This window comes from Microcaecilia unicolor, chromosome 1 (assembly GCF_901765095.1).
Source record: "Microcaecilia unicolor chromosome 1, aMicUni1.1, whole genome shotgun sequence".
NCBI lineage: Eukaryota > Metazoa > Chordata > Amphibia > Gymnophiona > Siphonopidae > Microcaecilia > Microcaecilia unicolor.
This window is the reverse complement of record NC_044031.1, coordinates 39,351,947-39,374,127: the sequence shown is the minus strand read 5'-3', so window position 1 is coordinate 39,374,127 and position 22,181 is coordinate 39,351,947. Positions and strand designations below refer to the sequence as shown.

The 22,181-nt window shown below is 45.7% G+C and overlaps 1 protein-coding gene across 1 annotated transcript in view; it reads left to right on the top strand.

Moving 5' to 3' along the window:
- Nucleotides 1-22,181, top strand: part of LOC115465678 (SCO-spondin-like) — a 537,587-nt gene that overhangs the window by 221,258 nt on the left and 294,148 nt on the right. Inside the window, exons 45-50 of the mRNA XM_030196374.1 lie at nucleotides 888-1,029; nucleotides 3,068-3,196; nucleotides 7,575-7,764; nucleotides 15,091-15,242; nucleotides 18,645-18,765; nucleotides 20,066-20,282. Coding sequence (XP_030052234.1) covers nucleotides 888-1,029; nucleotides 3,068-3,196; nucleotides 7,575-7,764; nucleotides 15,091-15,242; nucleotides 18,645-18,765; nucleotides 20,066-20,282 — 951 coding nt within the window. The remainder of the gene's footprint in view (nucleotides 1-887; nucleotides 1,030-3,067; nucleotides 3,197-7,574; nucleotides 7,765-15,090; nucleotides 15,243-18,644; nucleotides 18,766-20,065; nucleotides 20,283-22,181) is intronic.

Sequence of the window (22,181 nt, the reverse complement as noted above, 5' to 3'; positions counted from 1 at the left end):
GACAAGTCCATAAACCGCTACTAAACGGACTTGGAAAAATCCAAAATTCCAGGAATAACATGTATAGAATGTTTGTACGTTTGGGAAGCTTGCCAGGTGCCCTTGGCCTGGATTGGCCGCTGTCGTGGACAGGATGCTGGGCTCGATGGACCCTTGGTCTTTTCCCAGTATGGCATTACTTATGTACTTATGTACTTATAAGCAACCACTTCCTGCCACTCAAAATACATCCGCCCCCTCCCCCACCCCCAAATCTACAGCTCTGCTGGCTGCTGTTGGCAGATGGGTTTCTTTCTATCTGTGGTTCTTCAGACTGGATCCTGACCTACGTGCCCATGGTTGTGTGGGGCTGACATGATCCTATGCATCAGCTGTTGCAAGTGCAATGTACGAAATTCCCACTGACAGGAACAGGGGCTGGAGCTGGAGGTGAAGCAATGAAAAAAATATGCCATCTGGGATTTCTCTGCCGACATTAATTTATGTATTCGGGATTCATGAGCTGCTTGAGTCCACCCCATGGAAAATTCCTGGATTATGGGTGGGGTTTAGGGATCTCAATTATAGGTTACAATTTTATGGTTCATCTCAAATTTTTCTTCCTGATTCTTGCTCTCTTGGAGTTCCCTGTGTCCCTTTTGCCTTTTTTTTTAAATAAAAATGAAGAATTAAGGAGCAATGAGCTTTATGGTAAGATAAATATTTTCACCAACCATATCTCTAGGAATCTGATAACTTTGGCATTCACTTTGGAGCTGTCATGGTCTAAGCTGTGATATAGGGAGTCCTTTGAAGGATCATGCTGTATGCGCCTCCTGGCTCCTGCCTCACCTCTGGTTGACTAAAAGATAGGAGATTTTAAGATGGATGTTTTTTTCTTCATGCAGTTGTTCCAGGGTAACTCGGATGACTCCACTCCTGCAGTTAGAACTTTTGAGAGGATGATCAGTGCCCGTCATGTTCGAATTCTCCCACAAGATTTTCACAATGGCATTTTCCTCCGCATGGAGCTCCTGGGCTGTGGAGAAGGTACTGAACCACTGCAGACTCATGCAGCCATTCTAGGAAGGAGGATGCTATAACCAGATGGTATACACCTCCTCTCTGTTTTGATTTGGCATGGCTTGGAAAATAGGGGATTAGTGAGGATCCTTACACTTGTTAAGTGGAATTTTGGATGAATTTGCTAAAACCTTTAGGGTGAGTTTTAGTAAATAGGCTCTTATGTCTTTGAAAATATACCCCAACTGACTCAACACACTAGATTTATGCCAAACTATTAATGTTATTTGCATAACAAAAAGAACCATAAAATTATACCTTTTTTGTAAGGCAAGAGAGCGTAAAGGGGAAGGTGTGTGCTTGTGCCCCTCTCTGCTGCTTGGTGGTCTGGGGCAAGAAGGTTTAATGACAGGAGATGGCATGACATAAAAAAATTGAAGCTGGTGTCCACAGCAGCCAGCATCTTGGTACTTCCAAAACAATCAGCTTCTGCATGGGAATGGGGTTTGTAGGGATCAAAGTAGTTCCTTTGGGGTTATTGTGGGAGTGTATCAAGCCTCTCGGTGACCACTTACCTCACACTCTCACACGCCAAGCACCCCTCCTCACACGTATTCAGGTCCCAGGAATCCGCTGCCACTCCAATCATCCTTCCATCTGGGCCGGCCTTCAGGGACAGAGCAACACCAGGATCTGGCATCTCTCAACCGGACATTGCCATCCCTATGGCTTCTCCTCACTGGGAGAGACACTGCCACCCTCTGTCAGTCACAGTGCGGCCTTGTGTGTGTAGGGTCCCCGTTGTGGAGAAGCGAAACGAGGTACGGGGTCTTCCTGATTGTTAGAGAGTCTTTCCCCTTCTCCGTCTTCACACATGCATTTGGGCATCAGTCTCCCCTCCCTGTGGTCTGCTATCTCTCCTCCTCTCGAGTCTTCTACTCTCCTCCATCTAGCATGTCTCCCTCTCTCCTCCCTATCCGCGATCCGGCAATTTTCCCTCAACCCCAACGCCCCCCATCAAACTCATACCAGAGGTTGCCCACCAATGATCATGCAGATTTTCTTCTCCGGTGCCCCGTCCCCTATGAAACAACTTCCTTCCCTCTGAGACGGCCCGCTCAAGGAGTTTTAATATCTTTGTCATTATAAGTAAAAATAAAGGCATATAGAGCAGCACTGAAATCTACAATACGCTGTACAGCATTGCAAATAACAAAGCAAGCTCTGGGGCACTGACAAAAACATTTTGAATATAACCCACAGACCCCTTAAAAACTCCTTAACTCCTTTACACCCCCCCCCCCAAGATCCCCTTCTAACAGAACGAATGCAAAAACAATATAACCTTCACAAATTTGCTATTGTTTTGGACTAACCTATATGGCGGCAAGCTCTGCCCACTGGCTTCAGCCCATATAATGGGCCAGATAAGATCATGCCATCTCCCGTCATTAAATTCCCTTGGTCTGGGGTTCTTCTGTGCTGCTTCTGCAGGGAAGGTGGTCAGAACACTTTCTATGGATCAACAATATGTGGTTTCTATAGCAATGAGACGGGAAAAGGAGGGCAGAAGGAGGCAGACTGCTTTAGGATGAAAGGAACTTTGTTCTGCCACCTAGAGGACAGGAGGACAAAAGTGGAAGAGGCAAGATTTCTTGGGGTTGAAAGAGATATATCAGGTCTATAATAATGAGCAGGAAGAACTAGAGATGTTAAGTTACTTGGTTCCAAGCTGGAGATTTTTTGACCTGTCCTGGTTTTGGACATACATCCCAAAGCAGTGTGGGATTTGTAATGCCTGATCCTGCCCATTAAAATCAGTGCTGCAAGTTCCATAGTGTACCATGATGGGCTGGTCAGAAATCCAGGACTGTTCCATCTCTATCCTTGAACTGGGTATCTTGGCATCTCTGAGAAACATATGGATGTTAGACCTTTATCCATGTTTATTTGTTTGGTTCTCCAAGACTATGTTTTGGTTAAAATAGAATTGTAAATATATTTTTATATAGTAAGTCTCACTGTTTAACTGTGGTGCTTTTCATCTTGTTCCCAATCTATGAAGTGTCTGCAGTGCCCTGTCGCAGTGGTGAATTCCATTGTCACAATGGCCGTTGTGTTGCTGCTGGAACAGACGGTGTGGTCTGCAATGGAATTAATGATTGTGGAGATGGATCTGATGAGCTTTATTGCGGTAATTAAGCTTTTCTTTACTAAGATCCCATTTCCATTGGTCAGAGGTTAGTGTTATGGTTTAGCTTCATCTTCAGCTCAAGTCCAAGCCAGTCCCTGAACATTCTGGAAGCTTCTCAGTGTTTCAAACTTTGAAACAGAACATGAATTTATGATGTGTATCTGAATAAGGAGGTTGCCCACTTTTTAAAATTATCTTTACAGAATGAGATTACGTAGAAGCTGTTGTCCAATAATGACCATTTAGCTAACTCCCTCTGCCTGCACTACTTTAGCTGTGGTTATTCAAGTCTCCTGTAACCACAGGAGCTTGGTAATTAGAAGCCCCAATATCATGGAGCATAACCCTGGCAGAGCAATCACCTGAAGTCTCTATTATTTTATGAAGTCTCTTTTATTGAATAAATCACAGATAATTTACTCACAGATAGATGTTCAGGATACAGAGACTTCTTAATCTGGAGGCTGTGGGAGGTGGAGATCTGAAGAGAGGTAGTTGTATTGCAGGGGGAGGGGAAGGTAGTTGAACAGGTAGAAATAGTCCAAAGCTGGGTGACTGGAATGTGTGATATCTCATTTGGAAGGAAATATTCTCAGGGTAAAAAACCAGGTTCTTTATAGGGAGTTCTCAGCAGGACAGAGCTGTGTGGAGCCACATGGTGTTAGCTCCATGTCCCTGGCTATAATGGAGGAAGAAGCCCCACATGGCTGAAAGGACAAAGAAGTGGTGGGGCTTCACACAGGGAGGAGCAGATAGAGACCAATGGGGACAGAGCCTGCTATCAGATAGCAAGGGGTAGTCCTAGAGATAGGAGGGAAAGGTCATACCTGGCTGACCTCTGAGGACAGATAGTAAGACTGAACAGGAAGACAAAAGAGCCAAGCTTGGCAGAGAGAGAGGGAGAGAGAGGGAAGGAAGGAAGGTGTGACCAGCCTCACAACCAGTGGTAACAGTTCTTACACAGCCAAACAAGTGTGGTTGCACTGCCTGTGAACTACATTACCCACAGTGCATTGCTCATGTATTTTTCCAGTGGGAAACTGCAGCAATGATAGTCCTTCGGACTGAGAATAACAGTAAAGGCATTACACACATTTTAGGATCACGTTATAAACTAGTGAGAGGCTGTCGGAGGACAGAACAACCATCACCTTTCCTTACCCCTTCCAATTCCCAAATGTGCTAAAGATATTTATTTAATACTTATTTACTTACTTTACTTATACGTTATCTACCCTTCACACAAACTGAAGGTGGCCTACACCATAAAACAATAGAGAATAATAAAACAAAAAAACAACGATATAAAAAATTAAACATAAAACCAATCAAAGTGTTAAAGATTTAAAAAAAAAAAATCCCAAATAAAAATAACAGCTAATAAAACAATCTAATCGATTAAAAGCAGTAGAAAACAACCAAGCTTTCATTAGAGTCAGCTCCAGACCATGCCCCACGAGTGGGTATATGTCCTTCTACCAGCAGATGGGGAGACTGAGGCACAAACTGTGAAGTGGATACACTTGATGTTGTGGAGCCCTGTATCCCTCAGTCTCCTCAGCAAGATGGGGTAGGTAGGTGCTGTGGGCTCTGCATTACTTGATAGTTTGATTAAAAAAAAATGTTGTGGGCACTTTTCAGGAACAACATTTAGAGGCTTGTTAAAAAAAAATAAAAGGAAAGAGCTTCAGGCTCAGGCAGCAATACGGTACAAAACAAAACAAAACCTTCTTAGAATGGATATAAAGTTCTTTTAGCTGCACAACGGATCTCTGCTGCCTCCGCTTTCTCAGCTTGTTCGTCCATCCGTTCCTCTAAGGTCTCAATTCTACCCCCCAGCTCGCGGAGGTCAAGGCTGATGGTGTCCACATGTTCAAGAATTTCTTGTTTGGACGCCATAATCTCTGCCCTGATATCCTTCAAGCATTTAGCCAATTCTTTAGACAGGGCCGCTTTCGGGGAAGTTCTCCGCACACCAGCACTCGATGCGGCCGATCCGGATCCCGATGAGTGATCCGGGGCCGGTGACACATGTCTCGATTGATTCTTCATCGACTGTCTCATCGAGCTCCGCTCTCCCTCTCGCGCCTGGGACGCAGATATTTTGCTCATCTTGCTCCTTGGGTTGCAGCGAATCTCCAGAAGCTGTTCCAGTACAAGAACAGGACCAGGTTCCCGCTATTAAAGCAAATTAAAAGCAGGAAGTGCGGAGCTAAAGGTTCAGGCAGCCATTCTTCTCCGTGACGTCACTTCTATCTGCTTACAGCGTTTTTACCAGAGGTGGGTCCACATCACGTCCAACCACTGGGTCCTGGACTGTTGTGAATCAGTTACCTTCTGGAGTTTCGCCATTTTCTTCGGGAGAAGTTTCTGCTGTCTCCATGGAGGTCCCCGGAGAAGAAAGCGTCCGTTCGATGTGGTATACTTGGATTTCAGCAAAGCTTTTGACACGGTTCTGCACAGGTGACTGATAAATAAATTGAGTGCCCTCGGTATGGGACTTAGAGTAATGGATTGGATTAAAAATTGGTTGACTGGTAGGAGACAGAGGGTAGTGGTAAATGGAGCTTGCTCTGAAGAAAAGGATGTCATCAGTGGAGTACCGCAGGGATCGGTCCTAGGGCCGGCTCTTTTTAACGTCTTTGTGAGCGATATTGCAGAAGGGCTATCTGGTAAGGCTTGTCTCTTTGCAGATGATACTAAACTCTGCAACAGGGTGGACACCCCAGAGGGTGTGAATGACATGAGGAAGGACCTAGCGAAGCTAGAGGAATGGACCGATATTTGGCAACTAAGGTTTAATCCCAAAAAATGCAGGGTCATGCACTTGGGTCGCAAAAATCCAAGGGAACGGTACAGTATAGAGGGTGAAGTGCTTCAGTGTGCGAAGGAAGAGCGGAACGTGGGGGTGATTGTGTCTGATGACCTTAAAGCTTTCAAACAGGTAGAAAAAGCAATGGCCAAAGCCAGATGGATGCTTGGGTGCATAAAGAGAGGCATGACCAGCAGGAAAAAGGAGGTGATAGTGCTAGTCTCTAGTGAGGCCCCATTTGGAGTACTGCATGCAGTTCTGGAGACCGCACCTACAGAAAGATATAAACAGGATGGAGTTGGTCCAGAGGGCAGCTACGAAATTAGGAAACGGTCTTGAATGCAAAAATTATAGGGACAGGCTTATGAACCTCAACATGTATACGCTAGAAGAGAGGAGGGAGAGGAGACATGATAGAAACATTTAAATATCTCAAGGGCATTTATGTACAGGAAGAGAGCCTTTTTCAAATGAAGGAGAGCTCAGGAATGAGGGGGCATATGACAAAGTTAAGAGGGAATAGGCTTAGGAGTAACCTAAGGAAGTATTATTTCACAGAAAGGGTGGTGGAGGCGTGGAATGGCCTCCTGGTGGAGGTGGTGGAGTCGAGGACTGTTCCAGAATTTTAAAAGGCATGGGATAAGCATGTGGGATCGCTTAGGAACAGGTAGACTTGGGGGTTACAGAGGATGGGCAGACTGGATGGGCCATTTGGCCTTTATCTGCCGTCATGTTTCTATGTTCGAGAGAGACATTGCATCGTCTTTTGGAGTTGCAGCCATCGAATCAGTGTTGTCACGCAAGATCGGTTTTGGCAGGTATTCCATTTGTTTTGTGGTTCCCAAGAAGGAGGGCTCATTTCATCCCATTTTGGAGCTCAAGGGTGTCAACAGCGCCCTCCAGGTCTCCTCGTTTCTCATGGAGACTCTGAGGTCCGTGACTGAGGCTGTGCATGAGGGCGAGTTTCTCATAGCGTTGGACCTCTCCAAGGCTTACCTCCACATTCCCATCCATCTGAACCATCACAAATTCTTGCACTTCGTGATCCTGGGCCAGTATTACCAGTTCTGGATGCTTCTGTTCAGCTTGGCCACGGTGCTCAGGTCTTTCACCAATACAAAAAAGATTAATTACCTTCCATTAATAACTTTTTAAATAGATTTCAACATTTTTCGAAAATACAGAATACTTCTTTGAGACCTAATAACTTGTAGGGAGAGAGTTCCTCCATTTCGTGGATAGATAAAACTGGAGGCGTGAACAGATTTATACAGTAACTTTGAGCAAGAAGGAAAATTAAACTTCAAATAATGCCTTGCTCTCGAAGTTGCATTTCAGGCTGATAGGTTAATAAGGCTCATAGACTCTCTTCTATCTGCCTTTATCATCCAGGGGCTTCTTATCTGAGTATAAATTTCAGGACATCCTTTCCCAGTTGCAGCAGTGAAAATGATAATTTCTTACATTAATGTCAGAGTAAAATGCGGCCAAGATGCTACACAAGCACTGAGAACCAGTGATCCCCTTTCCCATGATCTAAACTTTCTCTCTCTCTGTGGCTTCCAGGGACTGCTCTTTCCCCAGTGACTCCAGGCCACCGGAGATGCCGGCTCTTTCAGTTTTACTGTGTGGCCTCCGGCAGCTGCATTGAAGCCTACCGCAGATGTGATGGAATCCTGGATTGCCCAGATGGTGCTGACGAGATAGGATGTGCTGCTGTAACTCAGAGCACCACAGTGCCCACTACCACAGCCAGGTAGGTAAAGAATCTCTGGTGACAGGGAACGAATAGGTGACTGGAAGTGCATAACCGTCAAATGCCTTTTGTTTTTTGCTTGAGAGATGGCTTTTTTCACCAATACTAGTTAGTTATAGTAGTCCTAAAATATAAATACAGAACTGTTTTACTTTTATTAATACACATACCCCATAGCAATATGTGCCTAAACTAATGAACAAATTCCAGCCTCTGGAGCTGATATCCAAGAATGCAGATAGGGCAGTAGAGTTACTCAGGGCTGGCTCAAGGGGCGTGCTGAACCAATTTGCTTTGGTGGCATCCCCTCCATCACATTGCTTCGGCGCCCCTCCCCCCTCACGGGTTTGGTATCTCTCCCTCCTTTGTTGCTGGCATCTCTCCCCCTCCTCTGTCCTCCTTCCCGTGAGTCTGGCACTGCTCCCTTACCTCGCTCACTCCCCTGTGGTCCTGTAAAGATTGTCAGTCACTGGTGGCAGCAGTAGCAGCATGACAGGCTGCCTTCGGCCAACCTCTGGTTTTTCCCTCTGCCACGTCCCGCCCACAGGAAATTGCATTAGAGGAGGCTGGACATGGCAGAAGGATGACCCAGAGGCTGCTGCTGCTGCTGGCGACCAGTGTAAACTTTACAGGACTGTGGGGGAGTGAGAGAGGTGAAGGAGCAGTGCTGGACCCTCGGGGCGGGAGAAAAGGGGAGAGACCAGACCAGGAGGTAGGGGGAAGAATAGGCTTAACCTGTAGACCAGGTAAGGTCAGGGGCTGTGTATTTTGGTGCCCTTAGTTGGCAGAGTCCTGGGTCAGAGCCTCACCTAGTCCGATGGTTAAGCTTCCCTTTGAAGATGGGGCTTGCACCAGGGTAAACCCTACCACTGGGTAAAATAGGCAGTCACCTAGGGCAGTGGATTTCAAACCTGTTCTAGGGGACTACCAGCCAGACAAGTTTTCGGGATATCCCTAATGAATATGCATTCTATTACGTGATCACTATATACTACCCCAGACACGAAAATATATTAATTATCAATTACGTGACTGCTGTAAAGTTTTTTACAATGATCACTTTATTAACCTTTCCGTATACATTTCAATATACTTTTAGCTCTATTGCTCCTGTATCGTTATTCTCATACCTCATTCATTCTGAATCATACTTCACTTTTATTCATACACATAATCTGTGTTCAAGGTAAGTACATGAAACTTAATTCACAACAATACAAAGAGGAATCCTTCAATGGTCACTAAACTTATAAGTTGTTATATCAGTCCTTTGAGTATCCCACTATCCCATAAACGACACATTTTAGGCACTAACGTGTGCTATTTCAGCACAGGTCCCATTTTATGCAATGAAACCTACTTACCAATACTTGGGGTTAAAAGTAAAATAACAAGTCCTAATAGTATCCCACATTGATAACTCCCCCCCCCCCTGCTTTAGGGCCTTTATTTAGAATTCCCACAAGTAAACAGCAGCTTTTAAATGTATAGCTCACCTACATGTAAAATATTAATTTTAGAAAGCTGCTGTTTACATTTAGAAAGATTGCAAGGAGGTGTGATTAGACCATGGAAAGGAAATGGTTTGGTGGGTCTTACAAGGGGAATACACATAGATATAAAAATGTAATGCACTGGCATTTATATCTGCCCTGAGGCATACATAAGTGCCTGTCTGAATGAGCAGCTGCAAAGACTGAGGCCTAACCTTCCCAATCACTTCAACATTACCAATTCCTTCCGATTCTTCCCCCCACTTTAAATCTCCAACACAGAACATAACATAAGAACATAAGCGTTGCCAAACTGGGACAGACCCGAACGTCCATCAAGCCAAGTATCCTGTTTCCAACAGTGGTCAGTCCACATCACAAGTAACTGGCAAGATCCCAGAACAGTACAATGCATTTTATGCTGCTTATCCTAGAAATAAGCAGTGGATTTTCCCAGGTCCATCTTAATAATAGCTTATGGATTTTTCTTTTAGGAAGATATCCAAACCTTTTTAAAACCCTGCTAAACTAACTGCTTTTACCACATTCTCTGGCAGTGAATTCCAGAGTTTAATTACACATTGAGTGAAGAAATATTTTCTCCAATTTGTTACATTTACTATTTTGTAGCTTCATTGCGTGCCTCCTAATCATAGTATTTTTGGAAAGAGTAAACAAGCGATTCATATCTACCCGTTCCACTCCACTCAATATTTTATATACCTCTATCATATCTCCCTTCAGCTGTCTTTTCTCCAAGCTAAAGAACCCTAGCCGCTTTAGCCTTTCCTTATAGGGAAGTCATCTCATCCTCTTTATCATTTTCGTTGCCCTTGTCTGTACATTTTCAAATTCCATTCTATCTTTTTCTGAGATGCGGTGACCAAAATTGCACACAGAATTCAAGGTATGGTACACCATGGAGCGATACAGGCATTATGGAGTCTTTGTCAAATGCCTTTTGAAAATCCAGGTACACAATATCGACTGGCTCACCTTTATCCACATGTTTGTACACCCCTTCAAAAAAGTGTAGTAGATTGGTGAGGCAAGATTTCCCTTCACTAAATCCATGTTGACTTTGTCTCATTGATCCATGCTTATGTATATGCTCTGTAATTTTGTTCTTTATAATAGTTTCTACCATTTTACCTGGCTCTGACGTCAGGCTCATTGGTCTGTAATTTCCCAGATCACCTCTGGAAGCCTTTTTAGAAATCGGCATTACGTTGGCCACAGACAGAAAGAACTCCTTTGAACAGTTCTACCTATCAGCAAAGAATTCCCCCTCCTGACATCCCTTAGATAAAAAGCACCTCCCCCCACTCAGTGATCCTACCTCCAGCTCTTATTGGTGGTTCCGGGTGTGTCTTGGTGAGCAGGAACAATTTCTAGTCAATCCTTCTCCTTTGGGTCCCAAGTTCAAAATAGTTCTCATGACCCCTCGCTGTAGTCTCATTGTACTACCACTAGCTGTCAAGCTGCCAAATAAGGGCAAAAATAAGACCGACACTAGGGGTCAGAGAGTACCACGAGACTACTGCTAGGGTTTATAGGTGAGGATGATTGGAAGAGATTAGTAATGTCAGGAGCGGGAGGTACATTGTGCTGCTGTTTCAGGAGGGGATCTCCGTGTTAAGGGGATGGATGGTGTCAGGAAAAACAATTTTAAAAAGCTGCTCCCGTATACATTTGTGGAAAAGCTGGATGCTTTTTTTTTTTTCACCAAGTGGAGCTTTTTAAAATGGCTGCTTCCATTGGATGTGGTGAGATGTGGTCATATGTAGTAACATACCAGTGAAAATAGACTCTTAGATTTGATCTTGCTCCTGCATTAGTACTTGAGTTGTGTCTGGGAAACAGTTTTCTATTTAGCTTTGACCTGTTTTCTACTGCTGTTTTTTTTTCCCCTGGAGGATTACATTTTTATTTTGCGTTTTGTGGAGACACTCTCTCCAAGTCATCAAGGTCACGTATCTTGAGCTGTGACCTCTGAGGAAGGCATACAGCCGAAACACAGACCATGTCAGGTCCAGGTGGTTCATGTGACTTTTTGAAGGAGAATGAACCTTTTTGGAAGACTACTGACTTCTATTTGTTCTTTGGAACATTCCTCCACCCTGTTGGTTGGTTGATTGATCGCTGTGGAAGGACTTCCCCGCTCTTTCTCTCTTAGTAATATAGTAAGTCACGGTAGAAAAGACCTGAATGGTCCATCCAGTCTGCCCAACAGTCACAACCATTATCAATTCAAGATAAAATCAACAATGAACGTGATATTATATACTTGATCATAGTCTTTCTTTGATGTCTCATAGACTGTAGAAGTCCGCCCTGCTCTGTCTTTGTGTTCCAACTACTAGAGTTGCCATCAAAACCCACTCCAGCCTATCCAAATCTGTCTTGTCATTTGTGGGACACAAACCTTAAAAGTCTGCCTAGCACTGTCCTCAAGTTCCAAATTACTGGAGTTTCCGTCAAAGCTCTTTCCAGCCCTTTCTACATCCAGATTTCTATATGCAGGATTCGGAGTGGAGGAGTGGCCTAGTGGTTAGAGCACCGGTCTTGCAATCCGGAGGTGGCCAGTTCAAATCCCACTGCTGCTCCTTGTGATCTTGGGTAAGTCACTTAACCCTCTATTGCCTCAGGTACAAAATTAGGTTGTGAGCCCTCCAGGGCCAGAGAAATACCCAGTGTACCTGAATGTAACTCACCTTGAGCTACTACTGAAAAAGGTGTGAGTAAAATCTAAATAAATAAATACTGTACGCACCAGCCTTAGTTAATACAGCCACAGTTGCCATTTAAGCACCACTTGACTTGCAAACACATATGCAACCCTTTAAGTCCTTGTGTATGAGAGGCTCTGTAAACTCCAGTGGGAATTGTCCATGTCTTGACCTGGATGTGTTTATTCCCCTCTCTGTGACCTATCTAAAATGGGCCTTCACAGATGACTGATCTCCAGAGATGATGATGACCTATGGAGAGGGAGGTTGAAGCTGGGTTTAATTATGTTCTTGGTTTTCTAGTGGCAAGGAAACAATCAGCGCTGGAATAAAGTTTGAAAGTACACGGAGCCCTATGTGGCCTCAGGGTCCGACATCCTCTTCTGGACTTCCATTACCCTACACTGGGGAGGTAAGAACCTGGAACTGAAATCCCTGGCTTGTGATATGACAGAATAGAAACCTGCACGATGAAAAAAATGGATCAGCGCTGAACTGCTTTAATGCATCCCAGCTGTTGCTAGTGTACTTTCTGGGGAAAGTGGGCTGAAAGGGAGTACCTGTGTTTCAGTCCCAGGGGAGAAGATGAATAGGGGATTGATGGCAGACAAAGAGAAAGCAAAGATTTCTACATGACTGGATAGTGCAGAAAGACAGATGAATAGCTTTATGTACACATAACTGCCTATTAATTTATTCCAACCCACTCAAGATTTTATAGACTTCCATCAGTCATCTCTTTTCCCAGCACAGTCCTAACTTGTTTAGCTTTTCTTCATAGGTAAGCTGTTCCATCCCCTTTATCATTTTTGTTGCCCTTCTCTGAACCTTTTTGAGTTGTGCTGTGTCTTTTTTGAGATGTGGTGACCAGAACTGAGGGAGGAGTGGCCTAGTGGTTAGGGTGCTGGACTTTGGTCCTGGGGAACTGAGGAACTGAGTTCGATTCCCACTTCAGACACAGGCAGCTCCTTGTGACTCTGGGCAAGTCACTTAACCCTCCATTGCCCCATGTAAGCCACATTGAGCCTGCCATGAGTGGGAAAGCGTGGGGTACAAATGTAACAAAAAAAAAACTGTGCACAGTATTCAAGGTGCAGTTGCCACCATGGTATCCTGTTTTATTCTCCATTCTTTTCCCAGCACTATTTGCGTTCTTGATCTTTTCCACACATTGAGCTGAGGATTTCAATATATTGTCCACACTAACCTCGAGATCCTTTTCTCGATGGTTACATTCTGGATGATATTCAGCCCTTGGCAGTCAGTGGTTTTACAAATGCTGACTGCCGCAGGCAGATTTAGCCCTGAATAGTTGTTGCCGGACCATATCTGGGCACCCGCAATGAATATCCAGGGCAGGGGCGTAGGTACGTGGGGCCACGGGGGCGTGGACCCCCGTAGATTTGGCCCTGGCCCCCTCGCCAGACTTCGGCGGGAGGGGGGTCCAGAGCCCGAGGTGAGGGGGCACATTTTAGCCCCCCCCCGTGCCGCCGACTCCCCCCGCCATTTTTAACTCCCCCTCATTTTTTACCTCCCCGCCGCCACCACCACCTTTGACCCCCCCCCCCCAGCGCCAACCCTTTCAACCCCCCCCTGCTACCATCGGGTACCTTTGCTGGCGAGGGTCCCCAACCCCGCCAGCCGAAGTTCTCTTCTCCGGCGCGGCCATGTTGCTGATGTGCAAGGGCAGGCTTCTGTTTCTGTGAGTCTGACGTCCTGCACATGCACATCAGCAACGCGGTCACGCCGGAGAAGAGGACTTTGGCTGGCGGGGGTCTCCAACCCCCGCCAGTAAAGGTACCCGACGGCGGTACCGGGAAGAGGGGGTTGAATGGGTTGGCGCTGGGGGGGGGGAGTCAAAGGTGGTGGTGGCGGCGGGGAGGTCAAAAATGAGGGGGAGTTAAAAATGGCAGGGGGAGTCGGCGGCGCCGGGGGGGGGGGCTAAAATGTGCCCCCTCACCTCGGGCTCTGGACCCCCCTCCCGCCGAAGTCTGGCTACGCCCCTGATCCAGGGCTAAATAATTTTAAGGAAGCATAAGGTGTTCTCTGCTCTTCCAAATCCCCTTTCCATTCTCTGTGCCCCTGATCCTTCCTTCCTTCCTCCCTCCCACTCCACAGGTATTTAAAGCTGACTCAGGCCCCCCCTCCCTATCCCCTTTGTGGCTTCCTGTTCATACCTTGTGATTCAGTAGAGTCATATGAGAAGGACCAATGCCCAGTTGCTCCTGCCTGTCATGGCAGTCTCACGGCCTTTGCTAATACCGTGAGGCTTCCTCTAGAGTTCACATCATCCATTTTACACTGGCTGCCACAAAAGGCAGGAGCGACTGGGCTTCGCTCCTGCCCAAATGACCCCACTGGACCACCAGGTATTTACAGGTAGGCCCAGGAGGGCCTATGAGGGTGGGGGTGGGCAGGGGGCCTCAGTTGGCTTTAATATATCTGCAGACTGGGGTCACAGGGAGGGAAGAGGCATCAGGACAGCTAGTATTGCAACCCAGAAGCTAACTAAGCACCGGTCAATATCCAGACCAGTGCCCAGTTAGCTTTGTAGCTAAAGCTAGGACAGCCTTTCTGCTGTCCTACCTTTAGTCGCTTACCGAACTGATTAGTGCCATGAACATGGTCGCTAACTGGTTAGGTCTCAGCTCCTCCCATGCTCTGCCCAAAACTCCGCCCACGGATTACTTCGGTAGTGCACGGGCAGCCTGTGGTGACATTTAGTGGCATTGTCTGGTTAAGTGCTGCTGAATATCACCACTTAGGTGGTCAGAAGTGATTTAAACAGGTAGAAGCTTCTCTTGCTGGCTTAAATCACTTTGAATATCGGGCCTACAGATTATTTTTCCCCATATGTATCAATCTGTACTTCTCTACATTACATTTTATCTACCATTTACATATCTAGTTTCTTAGGCTGGCAACTCCACACAGGCTGCCTGTGTCTCAGCTACTGGGCAGATGGATGCTTGGCTGAAAGGATAGGTGGGGAGTGATATATAAATGATAAGAGATGAGTAGGTGAATGCTATAAGGTTCAATGTCTAGACAGTAGGGATGAGAATGCATCACGATGTTTTACAGGTGCTTCTGTTTTCTAACAGGGAGTTACAGGACCTGACGGTGGTGTTTCCCCTTCACCAACAGGTAAATTTCCTGGGCAAGGATCCACTTTTCCCCCTCAGTACAGGAATGATCAAGCCCCCAGCAGACGACAGGCCAGATCTGTACCACAGAGTCCAAAAGAGATGCAGCTGTAGATTTATTTATTTATTTATTTGCTGCATTTGTATCCCACATTTTCCCACCTCTTTGCAGGCTCAATGTGGCTTACATTATGCCGCAATGACAATTGTCATAAGCGGTATGATAAGAACAAAGTATCAGGGGCATAGCCAGACAACAGATTTTGGGTGGACCTAGGCAAGAATTGGGTGGGCACCAAGTGTTCTCCTCCCCCCCCCCCCCAAAAAAAAAAATGATCTCAGCTGATGGGAAAACGCTTCTTTCCACCTTGGCAGCAGGCATGCACTGAAAACTGAGCATGCGCAGGTGTCGGTGTCATGGAGAGTAGCGTTTTTGTTAGCATCAGGGGAAAATCTTCCAGCTGGCGGAGCTTGGGATTCCCACCAGTTACCACTAAACATGGGCTACTGTTGGGTGGGCCTGAGCCATAAATAGATGGGCCCTGGCCCACCCAAGCCCACCTGTGGCTACGCCACTGCAAAGTATTGTTACAATTAAGGTACATTAGATATCAAGAAAACTAGAAATAAAGAAATAATTAATACATATTAGATATGCAGAATGTAAGCAGCCTGTAGAGCATAACGGTGAGGCATAGAAGGACCCTGCACCCACCAGTCCTCCGTAGGGGTTGTTCACTTTCATCACTTCTCCCCATCATTAGCTCTAACGAGGCTCTGTGAATACTGTGTTTCCCTGTTCTTCAATGGTGGAGCAAGGTCAGAGTTTTCCAAACCTGTCCAGAACAAAGGTCTGTGGAACTGTTTTGGGGAGCACGCGGAGGCTGATTTTCAAAGGAAAGTGAACCAGGCACTTCAGTTTTAGTCACTTAAAGACTGGTGAAATTTAAGCTGAAATCACATGCCTATGATTCAGGCTTAAAAATTCATCTGAGTCTCCTAAAGTTAGGGCTGCTGTTTACTTTCCTAAAGGAAAGTGCTTAAGTTAGGCAGCTTGTGCTTCTAACTTACATTCCCATCTCCTTGCCTCGGCTCCTAGCCTCTCCTACTTTCCAAGTGACCTAGATTTAGATTCTCAACCCTGGTTAGTTTTCAAAGGGGCAAAATTAGGCATCTAAACCATTTAAAATTTACTTTTGAGCTTTACATTGGGCAATAGTCCTAACAGCTCCACCAACTACAATCCTCCAGTCAGTGGCATACCTATGTGGGGCCACGGGGGCCTGCCCCCCCCCCCAATTTCCTCTGGGCCCTCTGCTCAATTTCATTAAAAGGAGTGTGCAGGACGTGAGGGGAACACAGAGCAGGGCAGGCAACGCTTCAGCTGGCAGGGGTTGGGGACCCATGTCAGCCAAGGTATTTGTTGTGGCAGTGGGTGGGGAGTGGCGGGGTGGTGGTGGGGCCCGCGTTGCGGCGAGGCAACAGACCAAACTGTGCCCCCCACCTCATGCTCTGGCCCCCTCCCATTGCAAGGTCTGGCTACGCCCCTGCCTGCAATAACAATGCACCCATGGGACTGCAAAACAAAATACGAAAGCACTAAACCCTTACGAGAAAAATTGCACTGGCTCCCACTTAAAGAACGCATCACGTTCAAAATATGCATCCTAGTCCACAAAATTATTCACGGAGACGCACAAGCCTACATGTCAGACCTGATAGACCTACCACTCAGGAATGCAAAAAAAATCATCCCGTACATTCCTCAATCTTCACTTCCCAAATTGCAAAGGTCTTAAATACAAACTAACGCATGCGTCAACCTTTTCCTACCTGAGCACACAATTCTGGAATGCGCTGCCGAGAAACCTAAAAATGACCTATGAACAAGCCAACTTCCGAAGTCTACTGAAGACCCATCTCTTCAACAAAGCATACAACAAAGATCAACAAATATGAACTCCTGTACACATATCCAGAACTGCCCCTACAATATTGGCTTGCAAAACCACTATCCTATTTTTTTCGATATCACTAAATGGATACTCCTATATAATTCTTATATAATTCTTAAATATTTCTTACTATGATTGTTTGCTAAAATACCATCATGTTTTATCATTATCATGTACCCAAGATCCTCTGTCAGTACTAAATGTACACTTTCTAATGTACTTTCACTATTCATGATGTATTGTAAGCCACATTGAGCCTGCAAAAAGGTGGGAAGATGTGTGGGATACAAATACAATAAATAAATAAATAAAATAAAATAAAAATAAAGCAAATCTGAGGTTTCCCTGTGAAAGTGTAGCCAGTTAGGGGCAACTGGACAGGATGTACCCACACACATTTGCACTTTCTTTGTAGCAGGTGTAAGTACACTTGCGTAAAGTACTATCAGACTTTCAAAATGAAAGTTCTTTACATACTTTGCTTTTCTCCTAACCTCGCTCCACCCTGGGTCGTAGCCACGGGTGGGTCACTTTTGGCTCAGGCTCACTCAGCTGCGGTGCACCCTTGTGGTAGCTGTTGGGGATCTCCAAGCCCCTCCAGCTGATTGTCTCTCCTGGTGACACCCAGAACTCTGCAGCTCAGCTCAGGCAGTCGGCGGTAGCTCTATGAGCCGCTGACACCAGTACCCACATGCATGCTCAGTTTCCATGTGTGTGCCGCAGACTACATGCCTAGAAAACTGAGCATTTATGGGTGCTGTCGTCGGTGGCTTATGGAGCCACCGCCAGTTGCTGAGCTGAGGCTGCAGAGTTTTGGGTGCTGTCGGTGGGAGGTCTTCAGCTGGCAGGAGTTGGGGATCCCCACCAGCTCGTGTATTTATGGGCCCGATATCCAGCCTGTGGCGATCAGCATTTTGCTGACCACCACCGACGTTTAACTCAGAAATTCAATGCTGGGCCATGTCCGGGCTCCGGCACTGAATTTCCTGGTTTAGAGAGTCGGCTAACTCATAGCTGGTTAAGTGCAATATTAGGCACTTAACTGGCTATGAAGAACTGCATAAAGATAGGACTGCTTTTTATACGGTCCTTTTTATGCAGTTATCGTTAACTGGTTAAGTGCTGAATATTGTACTTAGCTGGTTAAGTACGATATCCGCACTTAACCAGTTCCCCTGAAACCCCGCAAGAATAGTCGGTTTGAGGTTTGGTGCTAACTGGTTATTTGCAGCAGCACTAATTGGTTAAGTTCGGCTGAAAATTAGTCATTAGCCCCAAGCAGGCAATTTAACCTGCCAGGAGTCGGTTAAATCGCTTTAAATATCTTCTCCTATATTTTTTAAGATAACTCAGGGGAGGAGTGGGGAAGAGTCAGAGTGCCCACCCACTTTTTGTGTAGGCCCACCCAAAACCTCCTGTCTGTCTACGCTACTGTCTGGTTGTTGTAGACAGAAGTGGACAGTTTTCAATGGGGCTTTCTATGTTCTGAAAATGACCCTCAGTTTGCACTGTGCATATGACCAGCAGGTCCTGTGAGTTCTTGGCTTCTCTCCGCAGGCCCCTGTGACGGCACCTTGGGTTTGGAAGATGGACGAATTCAGTACCATCAGCTCAGTGCCTCATCACACAAGGAGAACAATCCCCCAGATGCTGGACGGCTGAACATTGTCCCTAATATGTAAGTGTCTTGTTTTCTGTAGAAGATCGGAGCTTCACTGCACCTCCACAAAATGGGTTGAGGTCCTCATCACCTCTCTGCGTGGGGTGAGCTCAGCTCCACCTTACTGGAATGGACCGAACACTGCTGCTCCATGAGATGGGTTGAGATCTGGTATTTCTTCAAAGGACAGAGTGATCTCCAGGGGTGGACTTGACCATTGGGACAATACAGCAGTGCCCAAGGGCCCACAACAGTAGGGGAGGTCAACTCTCCCCTAGCGTCCATCAAGTTTAATCATTTTTCATAGGTGATTAGGGGCTTATGACCCTTATTCCCAGGGGTCCGGGTCACTGTTGGTCCGCCTCTGGTGAATTTTGATGCTCCATGTTCGAGTAGGGTATACAAGCTAGGTGGAATGGTGTGTCTCTGGTTTTTGAGTCACCATAGAGCAGGGGTTCTCAAGCCAGTCCTCAGGACACACCCTGAAATAAATTGCATGCATTACCTGAATTGTACGCATATTTGTTGCATGTGTATTCACTGTGGGTATCCTGAAAACCTGACTGGCTGAGTGTATCTCAAGGACTGGGTTGGGAACCTCTGTTATGGAGTATACATATTCAATACAATTGGTTGTCATTGAGGCATATTTTCAAAGCACTTAGCCTCCCAAAGTTCCATAGAAACCTATGGAACTTAGCCTCCCAAAGTGCTTTGAAAATAAGCCTGATGGTGTTTCAAGTATTTCAACACTAATGGTTTGGGGATAAATTTTCAACTTAGTCACCTTTCACATAGATTAAAATCTAGAGGTCTGAAAACAAAAACAAAATTCAGTTGACCTCTAGGTAATTTTATAATAAGTTGCCTAGGCTGGGAAACCAGCAACATGCCTATTTTGAGACTATTTTATAAAGACTCAAAAGCAGCTGAAATCGTGGCTAAAATGCAGCTATGTACATTTATACCAGTTCAGGAGCAGGTGTAAATATATGTGGTTAAGTATTTTATAACCTACATGTGTATTTTTGACTCACCGTGCTTCACTGAAATTATGCCTTGAAACGCACCTACGTGTGGGTCACGTACTAGATACACCACCTTGTCATAGCACATACTTTTGCATGTATCTCAGCACAGTTTTATAATGGTGTAAAACACCATTTGCGCAAAAAAAAAATCCTTACAGTTAGGTGCCACGTTGAAAATTTACGCTGTAGTTGCTCATGAATACATGTGGTCACTCTGATGCCACCCAGGCACTCTAACATATTGCCACGAGGCTGCCAGGCCTTTACACTGTAATTCTCTCTTCTAGCTTGAACATTGTGCCGGGATGGAGCCCCTTGGACACTGACCGCAGACCCTACTTCCAGTTGGACTTCCTCCAGCCCACTTTCATCACGGGAATCATCACTCAGGGTGGCAGGCAGTCGGGTGGCTACATCACCAAATACTGGCTCATGTACAGCCACGATGGACTCCGTTATCATAACTACACAGATGGAGGCGATAGGACCATTCATCGTGCCAAGGTACTACTGCCCCATCCTTCTTAAACAAGGAGATATGTTCCAGGCAATCTCATAAGAGTCTCAGCTTTACTTTGATTCATCTGGGGGCTAAGATGTGAGCTCTTGGCATTGTACCTCAGAGCTGTCTGGTTCTACAATGCTGGACTTTACCTTTGAATGTTTTAGGCTTGCCCTTGACTTTCCATCCACGTTTTAGGAGACCAGAATGGCAAAAAACCAGGAGCATTAGGGTTGACTCCCATCTCTACTACTTTCTCACTTGGAGAGTCTTTTACTAAGGCGCGCTCGCGTTTTTGGCGCGTGCTAAAATTGTGGACACGCTAAACGTTAGAGACACCAATTCTTTCCTATGGGCGTCTCTAACGTTTAGCACGGCCACAATTTTAGCGCGCACTAAAAACGTGAGCACTCCTTAGTAAAAGACTAGCTAAGTAATCATAAACCTTTTGTTGTTTAAACCTGTTTCTAAGAATAACAATGCTAGCTGGCATTGCTCACCTCTCACCTTTTCTCTTTCCTCACTCTTCTCTTTGATCTTGTAGCATCGGCTGCTCTACAAGATGACTCGTATATAGTTTAGTGTACTGGAAGTCTTAATGTACTGCTTCTCAGCCTTAAATTAAGACACAGCAAAGCGGTTACAATCAAAATCTACAAGAGATTTAAGAAAAAGTGATCCTGACAGTCACACAAACTCCAAGAAGCTTAGGGTGCAGGTGGATGGAGAATTATTTGCCTGTGGTTGACTATGGGAAGGTGTTGGGGGTTTGGTTGGGGTTTGGTCAGAAGCAGGTTATGGCTGTATTGTGTCAGTTCTGTGGAAAGTTGAATGTGGTGCATAAATTTAAGGCCTTATTTTCAGGAGAGTTTGTTTCAGTCGTTCAGCAGGTGGTGCAGGAGTGTGTTGGACTAGCGTGATGTTTTGTACTTGTGTCTGATGAATGTTTTATTATAGAAATTTGAAGTGGCTCAAAATTTGTTAGCTAGGTATGCTAATGGATATAACACGCGCTAACAAATTAGTGTGTGTTAAGTGTGAGGCTTCCCTAAGGGGCCCTTTTACTAAGCTGCGTAGGCGTGTATGTGCATCCTATGCGCATCAATTTTGAACTGCCACCAGGCTACTGCATGGCCCAGGCGGTAATTTCATTTTTGATGCGCGTCCGGTATGCGTGCCGGAAAATATTTTTTATTTTACAGTGCACGGCGCTAACCGAGCGGTAAACGGCATTGTACACGTGCTGTTTATTACCACCTGGTTAACGTGTGAGACTTTACCGCTAAGTCAACGGGTGACGGTAAGTCTCAGGCCCAAAGTGGACGCACGCCAGTTTTCATTTTGCCGCGTGTCCATTTTCGTCCCAAAAAACCAGGCCTTTTTTTGCAGCTGTGCTGAAAAATGGATCTGCGCGTGTCCAATACACCAGCGCAGGTCATTTTTCCGACGCATCTTAGTAAAAGGACCCCTAAATTCTTAAATTCAAGAGCTGAGGGTGGGGGGGAGGTACTTAGATCTTTGCAGCTGGAGGGTGTGTGTGGGGGGACTATTAGAGAGGCCAGGAGGGGTATCAGGGAGGGCTTTAGTAATTAAAAATAGTTATGTGGGTGCTGGCCTGATATTCCGCTTTTAAGCTGTTCTAAATTAGGCCGCTTAGCTATGTGAGTGCTGGCACTGAGTACCGCCGGCATCCGCATATCCCTGGGCTTAGTTTTCTAAATGTATCCTCATATAACCCTACAGGGTTAAAGATTAATTTACCCTCTCTTCGGGCGGGTTCTGGGGCTGCTGCTCTACTCCGGGTGCATGATGGGGCAGGAGGACTGGACAATAGAGAGCATCGCTGTGTAGCCGCAATAGCAGGAAGGTTTGGGTGTCCGAGGCAGGCTGTGAGACTCTCA